At 40.4% G+C, this 15,394-nt stretch overlaps 1 protein-coding gene across 7 annotated transcripts in view; it reads left to right on the top strand.

Moving 5' to 3' along the window:
- NCAM1 (neural cell adhesion molecule 1) overlaps positions 1–15,394 on the top strand; it is a 150,517-nt gene that overhangs the window by 123,761 nt on the left and 11,362 nt on the right. For 5 of the 7 annotated variants that reach the window (XM_076358658.1, XM_076358652.1, XM_076358654.1 and 2 more), the window contains 2 exons: positions 5,686–5,810; positions 7,753–7,933. In XM_076358658.1, the coding sequence (XP_076214773.1) occupies positions 5,686–5,810; positions 7,753–7,933 (306 nt within the window). Of the gene's footprint in view, positions 1–5,685; positions 5,811–7,752; positions 7,934–11,322; positions 11,999–15,394 lie in introns of those variants that run through there. The other 2 variants (XM_076358656.1, XM_076358655.1) reach the window with 1 other exon arrangement.

Here is a 15,394-nt window from a genome sequence, read left to right as displayed (position 1 = left end):
TATTGTTTCTTGAGAAGCCAGCCATAAGGAACGCAGGGAGCGATCTGGACAGATGAGTGATGAAGAGCTTGAGTCTGGTTGTTTTTTTTCGTGCAGCTCTTTGTGGTTGTAAAGATAAAGAAAGAAGAGTTAATGGAAAGAAAAAGTCAGTCCCCAGAGCAACAGAAGATGTGAGAGCAGAAACAGACCTAGTTTCCTAAAAGGCACTAAAGAGACTGAAGGCTATCTAATTCACAGCTTGTCATTTCTGGGCAATGGTGCCTTTGGAAGAGCCATCATAGAATGGATGAGTTGCCTTTCAAAATATAGGATTTCAAGAGCTCTCTTGACTTCAGCTCCAGAGAAGGTTTGCTCAAAAATAGTTTAAATTGTAATAAGCAGGCAGTGTGCCATGCCTGTCTATTAGCTTTTCTCATAGGTAAAGCACCTATTTGGTTTCCTTTTTTCCTTTGCTGAAGGGTATCCTATGGGTGAAGTTTAAATCAGTGGAAGTGGTCAAGTTCTAACAAAGTTTGTAGGGTGGCTGAAACCTGTAAAGTTTACATCTTTGAGCAAAATCCATCCCATTTCTCAAGGAGAGTAAAGCATAGAGGTGAAAATTTAAGTTACTTGTCTTCTGCCTTCCAGGGGGCTCCAGTTGCATTATTTGATATTCTTGCTGCTGGGCTGAGTAAGGTGTCATCTGGCTCAGACATAATCACTCAGCATTGGTTCACCATAGAGTGAAAGCTAAGATCCTGCATCCCTCCTTCTGCAGCAGAGTGAATTCTAAGCAGATAGGTGTTTGTAAAATGATTGTACAGAGGAAGTCTGGCATGCTTGACGTGGTCTGCTCTCAATAAGCTAAGTAGCAGCATCACAAGGGGGATTCTTTAAGGATCCCATGTTTTACGGGTGGAATGCGCAGATTTCTGCAATATGTCCAGTCAGCTCAGCGTAAATGGAAGATCCCCAGGCATGTAGCGCACCTTTGTAATGCACTTTTGCTTTTCAGCCCCCATTCTGTAGGGAGGATGCATGTTCTGTGAGCATGAGTTTCTTCTCTAACCTTCTGATGACAACCTTTTCTCTCCAGCTACTGACACTTTGACTCATTATTGGGATGCTGATTCTGCTGGACTAAACTTTTCCCACTAAACTTCTTCCTCCTCTGTTTGAAACTACACACTAACCCATTTTTAATTTTACAGCCTTGTGTCTGGATTACATCTGCCTGCTTAAGATAAATTGAATGCCATGTATTTATGGAGAGAAAACTGAAGTATTCTTCACCAGGGCTTGCACTGCTATACCTGTTGGGTTTCAGCCATTAGGAGTGGTCCGTATTCTCCTATTTGAAGAGAATGTTTCTTAGAGCAGAAGTGCATTTAAACTATTGGGGAAGGAAGGAAGGAATTGGGAGCTAGAAACTAGGCAATTCAAAGTGAAGAAAAATTTCAGCAGAGAGGGTAATTAATCATTGGAATGGCTGTGTATAAGGTACAGCAGCATCTCTGACATTTAAAATCTACCAAGAATGAGCATCTTTCCAAAGGATGTTCCTTCACGTTTTAGTCTTGGTACTCAATCACTGGAAAAAATTTCTAGCCTGTGTTAGATAAGAGGTCAAATTCTATAAGTACAGTGTTCCCATATCACTTCAGGATCTCTTTACTTATTACTAATTATCTCTCTGAGGTGAGGATGGGAAAGAGTACCAAGGTTATGTTGATCTTGTACTGTCTAGTTATCAGTGAAGCCATTCATCAAGTCTACCACAAATATGGCAACAGTTAAGCATTGCTGCTCATAAGTGTTTTGGCAGTGTCAAGTGGCTCAGTGTCCAGCAAAATAAGTAACCATGAATGCCCCGCCTCCAGTTGTTACCAGGAACTAGTTTCTTGTGTGAAAAAATGATAGAACAAGACATTTGCTTCTGGTTTCATTTAATTATTGGTTAATAGTCATGACACAATTATTGCAGTAATAGCATCTTCAACTCAAATCAACAGTCAAAATCAGTAACCTTGCGGTGATATTTTTCTTTTAGGATTGAGGAAAAAAAAATATAATTGCCTGGTTAATCTGATATTTTCAGTATGCCTAGGTGAAGTATTTCTGCTAATCTAGAACTCGCTTGTTCCCATTTAATTTTCAATCTGCAATGCATTGTATGCATTATGAATGCTTTCAGCATTCATAATTCCAGGAGAATTATTTCAGCTGCAGAGTCACACACTGATCTTGTTGGGCCATTCATGCGTGTGTGTCCATGGGAACAAGTGTCCCAGCTTTCCTCTCACCTGTGGGGCTGTGGGCAATACAGGCTGTGGGGCTGGGGAATGAGTCAATTTTCTCTTACTGAGATGCCAACATTAGGACACTTGGCTATCTCCTTAGGGGGTCCTAAGAAACATGGGCTGGGAAGGGCTTCCAGGAGAAACATGGGCTGGGAAAGGCTTTTCAAATATGCAGCCTCAGTTGGCAGTGAAGATAAAAATCCACCCTTTTGTCTATACAGTAGGTGGCAAATGTGGTCATCAGTTAAACACGAAATTCTTTTGTCCTTTCTCGAGATGTGAATGGCCCTATACTATGTGAACCAGGAGAACTCCAGAGGAGTGCATAGCACCTCTTGTAACATAAACAGGAAAACCTATTCCTGTATGCCATCTGCTTCAAACAGCACTAGAGGTCCATGCAAGGGCAGCTCCATGGTCACCTTGAGAGCATTACTTTTGTGTTTTTAATGTACAGTCACTGAGAAGCCTGTCACAGGGTGGAATACAGCTCTTAAGTGTCCAGCTCGTATCGTGGGAGTCTTGTAATGGGGATATAGGCAGAGGCAAGGATTTGGAAAAGAAAAGTGTAACATGGAAAAAAGGAGCATTCCCTCTTTACATCTTTAAGAGCAGTTCCTGTGTTGTGAAACACAAATGTATCTCATGTCAAAGAGCTCTGTGTATCCATGGATTGTAATTACCTTCTTGGAACAGTTGGTATGTTAGAGCATGTGTTAGCCTGCAAGAAAATCAAATTAATCTTAAATTACTGTTTCAGTCTAGGTCTTGCAGTTTTCTCATTGATGTTTCACCAAAAAAAAGTGCTTGAATTCTTTCTTTGGAGGGGAAGGGGGTGGGGAAGGGCTTCAAATTACTTCTGAAGATCAACTTTTGAGAGATACTGGAAGATTAACCTTTCTCTGGCCAGTCAGAAATGCATGTGCTCTCCATTAGTAGCTGAATACAAATCCAGACAGAATAGATTTAGACCTGAGAATGGTTTTTGGGCTGAAAGAAGCTCCTGTAAATTTCCATGACTGATGTTATCTTTCAGAGTTGATCTTAACACAACTACTGGCTTATTATTTCCTTTCACTTTTAGTATAATGCAACACAACTAAGTCTTTTTAAAAGTTTTACTCTAGGCAACAGGCTGAGCTTTTAAAAAGTCACAAATGTTACTTCAGTGTTCTGGTTTTGTTTTCATTTGCTTACATTCAGGCTCTTAAGTCACAAATGTCACCATTTCAGAGTTTTGGTATTGTTCTCTTTGGGATACATGCAGAATTGGATCATCTTTTAATTGTATTTCACCACACTTCGGTGTTCAAGAAAGCCCATTGTCCAAGCCACAAGTGGCACTGCAAATAAAGACAGAGCTGCTTTAGCAGAACTGTGGGTCACTTTGAGCTAGAACGGTAAAGTGTGTGCTCAGCATTAGCAAACCTGTGCAAATGTTTGGGGCTGCAAACATTTGGGAAGTGTATTTAGATTCAAGGTGCACAGCAAAACACAGGATGTGCATTGTCTGTTATATTCTCTGTATATAAATTTCCTGTAATCAGATCTAAATGAGCTATTCACCACTCAGATGAATAAATAGAAATACTTCCAAAATGCATAAAATATGCATAACTGGTTAAAGAGAGGTTAAAAATCAAAAAATTCCTACACATTCAACCACTTTAATTGTTATATAAAATACCTGTAAGAATTAGGACCCTGTAATGAGACCAGCCAGCAGAGTGTAATTAATCTCAGGAGTTTGCTGGAATTGCCAACTGCAGCTGATTTGTAAGTTTTAACTTACAGATAAGTGCAATGTTGGGTTTTGCTCAAATTACCCATAAAGAAATTGGGCAGAATAGCTTCCAGAGAATAGCAGCTAAAATGGTCAAAAGTTCTTAAGAAGCTTTTAAGCCCAGAATTCATGGCTTAAGCACTTAGACTACATCACAGAGCTGATACTAAAGAAGTCACTAAGTACTGTAAAATGACCTAGTACGCTTCAGCAAGACTTATGATAAATGTTGGCAAGTCTTACTGACCTTGACTAGCATTTAAACTCTTGGGACATTTCAGGGCTGTAGAAATAATAGCTCCAACTCCAATCTCAGATGAGCATTGGCATAGAGGAACCTAAGCCTTTCTTGCCTTTACGTAAAATGAAGCAAAGCAAGCATCCAGACACTGACAGAAAGTTAGCAGGAGCTGAGGTCTCTTGTGGTCTGTGTCACTTTTGAAAAGAGACACCAGTGCTCTTTTATTATTTAAGTTGCTAATTTGATACTTATGTTGTTGGGGACAGGGGGCTATTCGGTTGATGGGTTTCTTTTTCCACAAAAACAAATAAATAGGTAATAATGCCTCTTGCGTTGTAAATTCACAGGCTGTCAGAGCACTTCGGAAACAATTGATCCCTGGGGTAATATGAAAGTGGAAGGAGAAAGCATGTCTCTTGAGCACTTTGCTGCAGTATTTCTGAAGGCGGGGTGGGGGCGTGTGTGAATATGTAATCAAACAATCCGTTGATTTGACTTTTGTTAGGAGAGGTGTTATAGTAAAGGTTCAAGAAGGAAGTACTTGAGATTGAGGAACCATCCTCTGCAGATTGTGTGTGCAGGTTATGGAGGAATTGGCTAGAAGAAGCAGCTGTAAAGACATGGGTGTGAGAGGGTGTGGTGGTAAATCAGTGTGCCCTGCAGAGGCAAATGACATTTCAGTTTTCTGCTGATGTCAGGAGTGCGAATTGGGAAATGATAGCTTTTTCTTTTAAAAATGGTTATTACGGAAGAGTGAAGGGCTGTAGTTCTCTCCAGCCTGTATTCATTGCAATTAGTTACACCAGAGCAAGCTGAGTGAAAAGATGTGCTGTTGTGATTCAGTACCATTTTTTCCACACTCATTTAAGTGAGCACACCGGTGAGTGGTCCAGCAACTATAAAACCTAAACAACATTCAAAGTGCAAACGCAGGTCTGTATGACAAGCATAATGTCCCTTTTCAATGATGCTTGTTACATCTACATTTCACAGGAGCAGCCTGCTGTTTGCCACCACATACACTATCTTGATGTTTTTCACGTGTTTCACGTCAGTGTTTTACAACAAAAATAGCAAGGAACTGGTCATTGCTGTAGGATATTCTTGGGAAGGGTGGGGTCTTTTTCACTTAGCTTCTGACTCCTTTCCAGCACACACAAAAATGGTAACTTGTATTGGTGAAAACAAACTACCAAATGCAAGAAATACTTGGGTCTTGCAAATATTTGTACCCTAGATACACAGTGTCCTCTGTTGTCTGGGTCAGAGTGAGGCTGATACCCTAGCAACTGAGTATAATGAAGTATTTTTCTGATTTTGATGAGGTTTTTTTCCCCTAATGAATTTTTTTACAATTAAACATAAATCCACCATTGTTTCAGGGGAACCCAGCGCACCCAAACTGGAAGGTCAGATGGGAGAAGATGGAAACTCCATTAAAGTGAATGTTATCAAGCAGGATGATGGTGGCTCCCCAATTAGACATTATCTGATCAAATACAAAGCTGTAAGTATGACTGACACTCAAGCCTGATTTTGTATTTAGCCTGTTCAGTACTCAGGCTTCACTATGTAGGTAGACAACCCTGAAGCTGAGATCTTGTAGGTAGGCCAGCATGGGAATATATGCTAAGCAGGTGTGGTAGAAGCGTATAGGATATGAGACATGACATGCACAGAAGCAACACACACAATCTTTGTCTCATTTTCTTTCCTTTCACTTTGACTATGAAAGATTATTTCTCCATGCTGTCTTCTGTAGAACTGTGAGCATATGGTACTGACATGCTCTTAGTATTATTTCATTTCATATCCTTCGGAGATGGGATTGCCAGCAACAACTTAAATAGCCGGGGACCAAAGGTTCATAGTGTAGAGCATTGCCCGCCTTCAGACATGTATCTAGTCATAACTTTCTGTTGGTCATTGAAGCTGCCATATTTAATTGAGTAATAGGTGCTTCAGTACCAAATTATTCTGAAGATTATTGAATAAGACATTCAATGTAGTCAGTATAGACACAGAAAAAGTGAGAGATGCTATTGGAAGCAGTTCCCCTTTAGGCCTAACTTAATCAGCTCTAATTGTAAATTAGCCAGGATTGCAAAATACACAATTCTCTAAGCAAAACATCTAGCCCTAGTCTTGGGAAAGAACATCTATGTGATGAGCAGCTAGTATTATCGTAAGCTGAACGTGGCCCTTGTTTCGTGTTAGGTGGTATTTGATGCTTCCCCCCCCCCCCCCCCCCCCCCAATGGGGAAAAAAAAAAAAAAAAACAAAACCCCAAACAAACAAAAAAACCACCCAGTCAGAGAGATTGCTTAGCACATCCTTGAGGAATAGGACCTTGAGAGAGGGTTCAATGAGAATATGAAGCTCTTCAGGGCAGCAGAAAGAATTGCTAGAAGTTATTGAAGCTTTTTTCTATTGTCTGCACACTTTCTCAGTCTTAATACACCTGGGGGCAGCTCAGCTGTACCAGTGTGTTTGAGCTGAAATATGGAAGCTTTCCAGCTATTAAGAAAGCAGGACACTTTATCAGTGACTGAGTCTGGCAGATGTGGTGCTGAACTAATTCCGTATTGGCTATCGGTAATCTTTTCTTTATATGCTACAAATGAGCAATCCTTAGAGTAAAGTCACAGAGCAAACTTTGCACTGCAGTCTAGAAATCCCAAGAGTATTCGTTACCACTATCATTTTGTGCATTTTAGGTTACTCAGAGCTTCTAATGGGGAGAGTCTTTCGTATGTCAAAAGGACAATCTAGTATGACAGAACCATAAATTCCAGCAGAGACGGACAAGTCTGTTAGCACACTCCAGTCCCAGAAAACTGCCTAAGACTGTCTCAAGGTACCTTGGCAGTGCGTTTTTCAAATTCATCTGGGTGAAATGTACATCTGGATTCCCTCAAACGGGAGTAGGAGTTATCAAAGTTACTGGCTGTATGCACCTTTTAAAATCTCCCTTAAATGGTGCAGAATAGAATGGTAGTGGTAAGCTAGGCTAGACCCATGTTAAGAGGTAAATCTCTGTCTCTCAGATGATTTAAATTTGACATACTAAGACATGAAAGAATGCTCTTAAAGTGCTTTGCAGGGCAGAGACATATAAAAGTTGCAGCTTTTCCCCTCTGAAATGGAAGTAGTCTAGTGATGTGGCAAAGCTGAGAGGAAGTAGTGAGGGATTTTCTTCAGGTGTGGTAACTATGCAGAAAACAGGATTCTGAGCAGGAAAGAGGCTGCTTCAGTATCTGTTGTCCTCTCCACTTAGAGCCAACAGCACATGATGTTTTGCACCCCTGAATTAGCTGAGGAGTGTGTGCTTGTGTAGAAACCTCCCTACTTCTCCATTTGTTAGTTAGCCATTACAGGGTTCTCAAAGCTGTCTACTAATGTTGTGCTGTGTGTTTTGCATCCCTGCCTGTTATCTCACTGCTCTGCAGAAGGATTCCTCAGAATGGAAACCAGAGATCAGACTTCCGTCTGGCAGCGACCACGTCATGCTCAAGTCCCTGGACTGGAATGCAGAGTATGAGGTTTATGTGATAGCTGAAAACCAGCAAGGGAAGTCCAAACCAGCTCGCTATGCTTTCCGAACTTCTGCTCAGCCTACTGTGATCCCAGGTACAGCAGTCATAAGCTTTACCATTGTTTTCTGCTTCCAATTAATGCAACAATGCTGCATCCTTTAATGTGCCTGAGTAACCCTGACAACTTGCTTGCTTAAAGCCATTATCACAATTGGTTACCCATCCAAAGCTTAGTTTTTGCCATGTACATACCTGTACTGTAGTCCATGTTACAGTATGTACAGCATTAGCAGTACACTGTTAGGAACGCTACGTGACAAATCCTTGTCTGACTGTTTACAGGGAACGTTGGCTTTTTGTATCAGGGTAACAGGATTGCCAGATGAGAAAAGCAGTAGATAGAAAACGCTTTCTGAAACCAAAAAGTAGGATTCCCATTTTAAACTAAAGCAAAAGAGACCATTCAGATCTCTGGGGCAATGCTTTTCACAATGCAGATTTCCCTTCCAAATCTGCTTTGGGCTTGCTTACTGCTCGTTTGTCCATCCAGCTCAGCCTTTGGAGAGATAAAGGCATAAGGAGTTTGCTAGCGGTTGGAAAGGGAGGGGGTTAAAATCTTTCTCTGAAGGTTTTTTTATTAAATTAAATGGAGATCAAATTACAGTCATTTTAAAACAGGGCTGTTATGTTGGGTAGGGCATTAGGGGAAAGTAACTAAATAGCATTAGAATGCTGCTGGAAACTCTTGTTTCAGGCAGACTGTACTTATTAGTGTGCTTAAAAAGTGAGGTGGAAGCACAAATGCTACGAAAAACAAGCAGATGCTATTAGCTGAGATGCTAGGAATTTAGCAGGTCTCTGGAAGGTGTTGAAAGGACAATTAGTATTTCTTTTCTACACAGGTAGTAGTAGTGCACATGAAAAAAAAAAAAAAAAAGGCGGGGCGGAAGCCAAACTAAACAAAACCTCAAGGATGAAATTGCTGGATTACCTGTAAATTAAAGTTCTGATTGGTTAAAGACAGATGGACAAACTTTAAAGCTGATGAGTCAGTCAAGATAAATCCTCACTGCACAGCCAGAGTTAAGCATATTCATGCCAAGATTGATGCTGACAGTCCATATTGAAGGGAGTGATTTGATTTCATTCTGTCTTCTAGATTGTTAACTCAGTCTCGTGTTTTTCTTCAGAACAACTAGAGACTTGTCTTCGGTCTTTCCCTTGCACTGAAAATTCAATCCTTGGTCTGCCCCCACTGCGCCCACTCCCTTCCTGTCTGAAGGAAACAGCTGAGACCTTGTGCAGTTTGCATGTTGAAACTCCACTTGATTAAGCCAGCTAATGTTGTTAAGCATACAAATGAGTGACCTAGTTGGTTGGGGCTTGAAAAATGTGTATGGTAGGGAGGATGAGGATAGGGAGGAGGAGAGAAATGGGGCAAAAGAGAGATTGGGATGTGTGTTTGAACAAGGCTGTAGTTTTGGGTAGAAGGACCCTCAGTAACTCATCAAGCAACTTACTCTCTGATTCTCATTTTCAGCAGCTCTAATACTTACTACCCTCACATATTTGAAGGACAACTGTGACTGATGTGGCAGGAGAAAGTGAGGGTAATTTGGCAAAGAGTGCCTTAAGGTCAGTTCAGAGCTGAACAGTCAAATGCGGTAGGCTGAAAACAGCAGAAAGTGGTTCCTTTGCACTGTGATGTGTCTCCCCAGGGAAAGTTACAACTATTAATCAGTCTTTTTGTTCCTCCACATTCCTTTGTGTGCAACTGTTGTTGCCTTCCCATGATGATACTCTCTTTTAGCCTTTGTTACATGCCCAATGGGACAACAAATCTACCTGGCACAGCTGGGATGTCTTGCACAGGTGTATTAGCAAATTTTGAGAACACTGTTGCCTTTGGAATACACAGTGTTCATACTGTAGTCCATGGCAATGGGAGGAGCAATGAGCCCAGATGCCACTGAGCCCTTTAAATCCAACAGTAACATGGCAGGGACCCTCTAAAAAAATGGGGCAGGATGCCCAGTTTGTTATCACAGGTGTAACTTCTTTGGCCTCTGAAACTATTCCTCACTTAGTATGGTGTGAAGCATGGGATGAATCAGGATTTGAGGCTGCCACGCAAATGTTGCACTTGGAAATGTTGGAAGCGCTTTGAAAAGCAGTTGTTTCAGAGTACAAATTTGCTGCAGGATTGATGCAACAGATGGATGCAGTTGTTCTCAGAAAGAACGTGCTCTGGTTCAGGGGCAAGTAGAGCACTGTGCAGTGAAATGATTACTGCTGGCTATGCTGGATTTGTGACTCTGTTTCTCTAGGTTTTTTCCATTTTGTAGAGGACTTTGGTTTCTATTAGGCCTTCCAAGGTGTTTCCAGACCCTTTGGTTCCCTGAGCTGATCCCCAAAGTAATAATGTTGGGGAAAATATTTCCAGAGGGCAGGCTAGATTTTTCTGACATGCAGTCTACAGGCCTCTATTGAAATGAAGGCAAGTATGCCAAATTGCAGTAGGGAAGAGGCTCTGTGTATTACTTTCCTTTAGCATGTCTTGTTGTTTTTATGGTGTTTAGCTTTTACATTTTGATTTCAAAATGAGCTACATAGGAGAAGTCAGAACCAATGGTTCTAACGAGGCATTGCTCTGCTTGACAGTAATAGCTAGGGATTTCCTGCAGACAAAATGTATATTTATCATGTAGAGTCCTTTCTTATCATCATCTGTACAGTGTCCTTAAAGTGGTTGGAAGGATAAGGGTATTATTTTTCAGTAATAATAATAATTGCATTAGAGTAGTTTACAAGCAGCTGGAAGGCTAAATGGAAAAGTCAGTCCTGTGTTCTTGAGGCCTTCTTGCTTCTCCAGGGTTTTAGTCACCTGGATCTATTATCCAAGTCCTTGGTACAACAGGCTTTGGGGGAAGGACTTGGACAGGCAGATGGATTGTCTGCTGCGCAAAAGCTTTTCTTTTTTTTTTTCTATGTAAAAGGCAGTGTTGTCCTTTCAAATACCAGATAACCATTTTCTTGTGTTTCTCGCTGAGCCTTCTGTTCCATCATTTTTAATCTCATTTGCTTGCGAACCCCATAAACCCTTACTTGGACCCTGCTTTGCGGCTTTGGACATTGCTAAGCCTCTGAACCGGCCCTTTTGTCGGTGTGAATGTGCTAATGCTCTTCTTTAACCTTTAGCCATTTTAATTTACGAAATTAAATAAACCTTTGATTCTTATGTTTTCTATATTTATGACCTAATTTTTTTTATCTATTTTTCTCTCTTTCTCTCTTTCTTTCTTTTTCTTCCTCGTCCTTTCTTCCCTGCCCTCTCCCTTCTTCCCCTTACTCCTTTCCTATGTCTGTCGTCATACATGTCACCTTGGATCTCACGGGGAAACATCCACGCTTGCCACATGCACCAAATTTGTTTTTAAACAACCATATTTTCCCCTCCTGGGAACCATTGTCTGGCACCTGCAGCGACCTTGGGAAGTCCATCAACGTCGTCCTCCTTTGTTTCATTGCTTCTTTCTGCAGTGACTCTGCTTTTGCTCTGTTAGAAACTTAGAATAAAATAAAGCACTATTTGCTTGGAAAGGCCTGGGTCCCACCAAGGCGTGAAAGCAGATAACTTTGCTTCAGAGGATCATGTCAGTTCAGAGAGAAAAAAACAAACAAACAAAAAACCACAAACACAGAACACTTTAAAAAAAAAAAAAGTTTAATTTGAAAGAGTCAGTATTTTGTAACAAGGAAAAAAGTTTAAAGCCAAGTTTTTTCTCTTTAACATTTTTTTGTTACTTGTAATGAATTTGCCCTTTTTAATGGATGTAAAGAAAGATTTTTTTTGTTGTTGTTTGCTTGCTGTTCTTCATCAAAGGAAGGTACAATATTGAAAGCCTTTTAAGATACTGCTTTTTACTGATTTCTTTGCACATCTGGTGCTGATCACCACTGTATTGTGCAAAAGGTTTCTAAAGCCCATTCCACAAATTTAAACCCACAGACTATAAAAAGAGAAAGAAGATTTGTCAGAGATAATCCTACTGGTTGCCCAAATGTCTCTGTGGGCTTTTGCATGTGGATTCAAATATATGGCCATTAGAATGTTTTCCTGATATGGTGGTCTGAATATAAACATCTTGTGGGAATTACACTGAAGACGTTTCTTTCTTTCTTCTTTATGTGGTTGAATCCTTGTGACTTCATTGGTCCCTTGTGTGCAGTCAAGTATCTCATGACCCATAGTGGATCTGGGGCATAATACAGCCCATGAGCATACAAATTTGCAGTGGATGCTTGTCTAACATTTTCTGGTTTTCCACTACTGTATTATCAACTTCATAGAGAGATCCCTTTTCTTGCCATTTTAACAGAAAAGATTAGCTTGGATCAAGTCACCTGACCAGCTAAATAATTATTATTATTGTTATTACTGATCCTTAATAATATTCATTGTTAACTGTGCATGTGACATTACCAGACAGGATTAATCCGTGGTGTAAATTGGTGCAATCTTTGTTACCGAGTTCTGTCTATTGCCTTTCGTTGAACAAATGTCAGTTGACTTTTTTCTTTTTTCTTGTTCTTACTTAAAAAACCCCCCAAAACCACAAAAAAGCCCCAACAACAACAAAAAACCCTGTGCCCCTCATGAATTGTCTTTGTGATGGGACATCCATTTGGCTCTGCTCTTCTAAAAATGGGTGTGTCTCTCCCTCCAGGTCTCTTTCTCTGTGAGTGAGCCTGAGGTTGCCAAGGATGAAATTGTTGACATAGTTGTTGAACTGTCTGTACAGAATGTCTCAAATACTATCAGTTGTCTGGAATGGGATTAATCTTTCTAACAAAATTCTAATAGGGACAAACAAAAAACCCTGCCATCAGTCTTGTCTAACTATGCTTTTTATGCTCTGCACGTAAGTCTCTGCTGTGTTTATTCAGACCTTGTTCATTATGATTTGTGAACTGCTTTTCTATCTAAATTATAAATGAAAACTTTGTGCAGGTGTTGCACACAAAGCATGTGGATTTCTTTAAAAAAACCCAAACCCTCACCTCCGGTGTTTTCGAGTATAGAAAATTTGTTAGATCTTTTGAGTTTACACCTTAGTGTTATTGAAGTACAGCAAGAGTAATCATAATACTAAAAAGTTGTGTGACCTTCCCCTATAGCTGAATTTATTAAGTTCATCTATAGATCTGATATCGGCTTGTATTGTGGGGTTTCCCCTTATCCACAGACAGAGGTTACTAGCTGAGATTGAGACATATCTCACCCAACTCATAGGTTATTAAAATTATTTTGCCTAAACTATAACTTTACATAGTGTTATATGGAGAGAGAGCAGCACCTCTGGAGGCTGTTTTTCCTATTCGAGAGAGGTGCGTTAAGGCAGTGGAGGAGATGCATTATGCTCTGAGGGGCCTCCTCTCTGTGGTGACTAGGCAAAGCCCGGTCAAGTAGATGAGAGATCGTTTACATGGCTGAAGTTACTTGAAATAAATCCCATGCTCAATGGCAAACAGGAATCCAGTCAACATGGAATATATATAAAAAGAGTTTCTGTCCCTGTGTTTGTAAAAAAATAAGGAGCATAACTGATATTTTTACTGCCAGTTTATGCAGATTTGTAACATGTCAGATACTAGACATACGTTGGATTCTTGAGGTCTGACAGTCAATGCTGGACAAGGTTCCAGGCCTTATTCTTGATGTAAATAAAATAAAAAAAGTTTGCAGAAAAGTCAGCTCTCTTTTCTGTGCTCAGAGATGAGACACAGATTCAGATCTGGAACCAGAAGAAGTTCAAACACTCAGACTTTCAGTGCACACACACAACCTTGCAAGCACATGTTCTATGGGAACAAGTCATACCTACAGGAAGGCTGGAACCTCAACCCTTAGAAAAGATGTTTCTGTGTGTGTGTGTGATGAACTGCAGAGCCTTGTAGGATCTCACGTGGCCCATGGGATTCCAGCAGCTGTACCTCCAGTTTGTTGTTAAGTCTCTACATATTTTCAAAGGTGTTTGTTAAAGCATTACTTTGGCTGCCTTCATTTTACAAGAAGGCCTTGTTTGATAATGTTCTGCTCCATCAGCATCAGTTGCAATTGTTCACACCTCCTAGTTTCTGCTAGATAAAAAGAAGGTTTTGAAGCTCTCTTGACTCTTGAAGCTGGTGGAGTGGAACGAGCAGCCAGTGGCACTGAGGTGTGTGCATTGCAGTAGCGTAGAAGAAGGGCAGCTGTGGCAGAGGTCAGACTGTGGATCAGCTGTTCAGATTTACAGTCTGTTTTACTCCTGAAAAGAGGATCTTCGGGTGACTCACTCTTTGCTTACAGTTTTTCCTTTTTTTATATGCTCATATTCCCCTTTTCATCCTTGGAAAGGGAGTCAGTCATAGGAAAATAACAGAGCTTGAAGCCAGGAGCTGATTGCTGAAGCCACACGGTGTTGGTGACAATCTAAAAGGAGTTCAGTAGTAGTTTTAGGAAATATACATTGCCTTCTTGTCTTGGAAGGAATGCTTCACAGACTGCTGTGTATTTCTGCTACCTAGTAGCTATGTTGAAAGCAAGCATAAATTGTTGAGCCTAAATCTGTGTGAAAACAGAAGCTGTTGTCACTTGGAATAGAAGGTTGCTCGCATGTTGCTTTTCTCCACTATAAATTGTGCAGAGTGTCTGAGAGAATGAGGTCTGTAAAATATGGCACCCCTTGTTTGAAGGATACTTTTGAGAGTTTGCAAATTAAAGCTGTTAGCATCCACTGAGAACAAATAGTTTTTCTCCTGGGTTGGTTTTTTTTTTCTGATACATGAAATGAATTTTTGTTTTGTTTGTTCTTCTCTCTTCTGCCAAATATTGTAGGACCTTTGAAATGCCTGGAATCATATCTGCTTCTCTCCATCCCCTTTTTGTCTCTTTGTCTGCCTGTGCCTGAACATTCTCAGCACACTGTAGCTGAGACCCCACTAGGAAGACACATCTGAGTGGTTCTGCTCTCTCTGACAGGGCAGATGTCTGTACAGAGTTGCAGAAAGTGAAATTGATGGGTCATTTTGTTGTACGCTGTAAAATAAGGGTGATTAGAAAGGTCAGTCTTGCAGGAAGCTCATTTTCCATTGAAAAAATAATTTGAAATTAATAAATTCTTCACTTCTTTAGAATTAAGGACTCAAGAAATTTTTTAACATTTTGTGTTTCCGAATTTAAGCTGTGGAAGTATTATTTCTCTTAGTCCTGAGAACAGCAAAAGGGAATCAAGGGAAAGCTTCTCATCAGCTTGAATGTGCTCTGGATCAGGTCAGAAATGTCCACCATCTATTTACACGGTAGCAGTCACTGGTGATACACATGTACTCTTGTACACACAGTGTTAGCAGCTGATGCTCAACAACCTGACTGTTTATTTACACACTTTGGTACACTGAATTGTTTTAGGCCCCAGCAAACTCATTAGGGATATTAAGTGTCTAAATATTAGTTTGATTAAATACAACATAAATTTAGCTATAGGATGGAGTGAGTTCATTTGTAGATCAGTTT

The sequence above is a fragment of the Aptenodytes patagonicus genome, chromosome 23 (genome assembly GCF_965638725.1).
Source record: "Aptenodytes patagonicus chromosome 23, bAptPat1.pri.cur, whole genome shotgun sequence".
NCBI lineage: Eukaryota > Metazoa > Chordata > Aves > Sphenisciformes > Spheniscidae > Aptenodytes > Aptenodytes patagonicus.
This window is presented reverse-complemented; position numbering and strand designations above follow the sequence as displayed.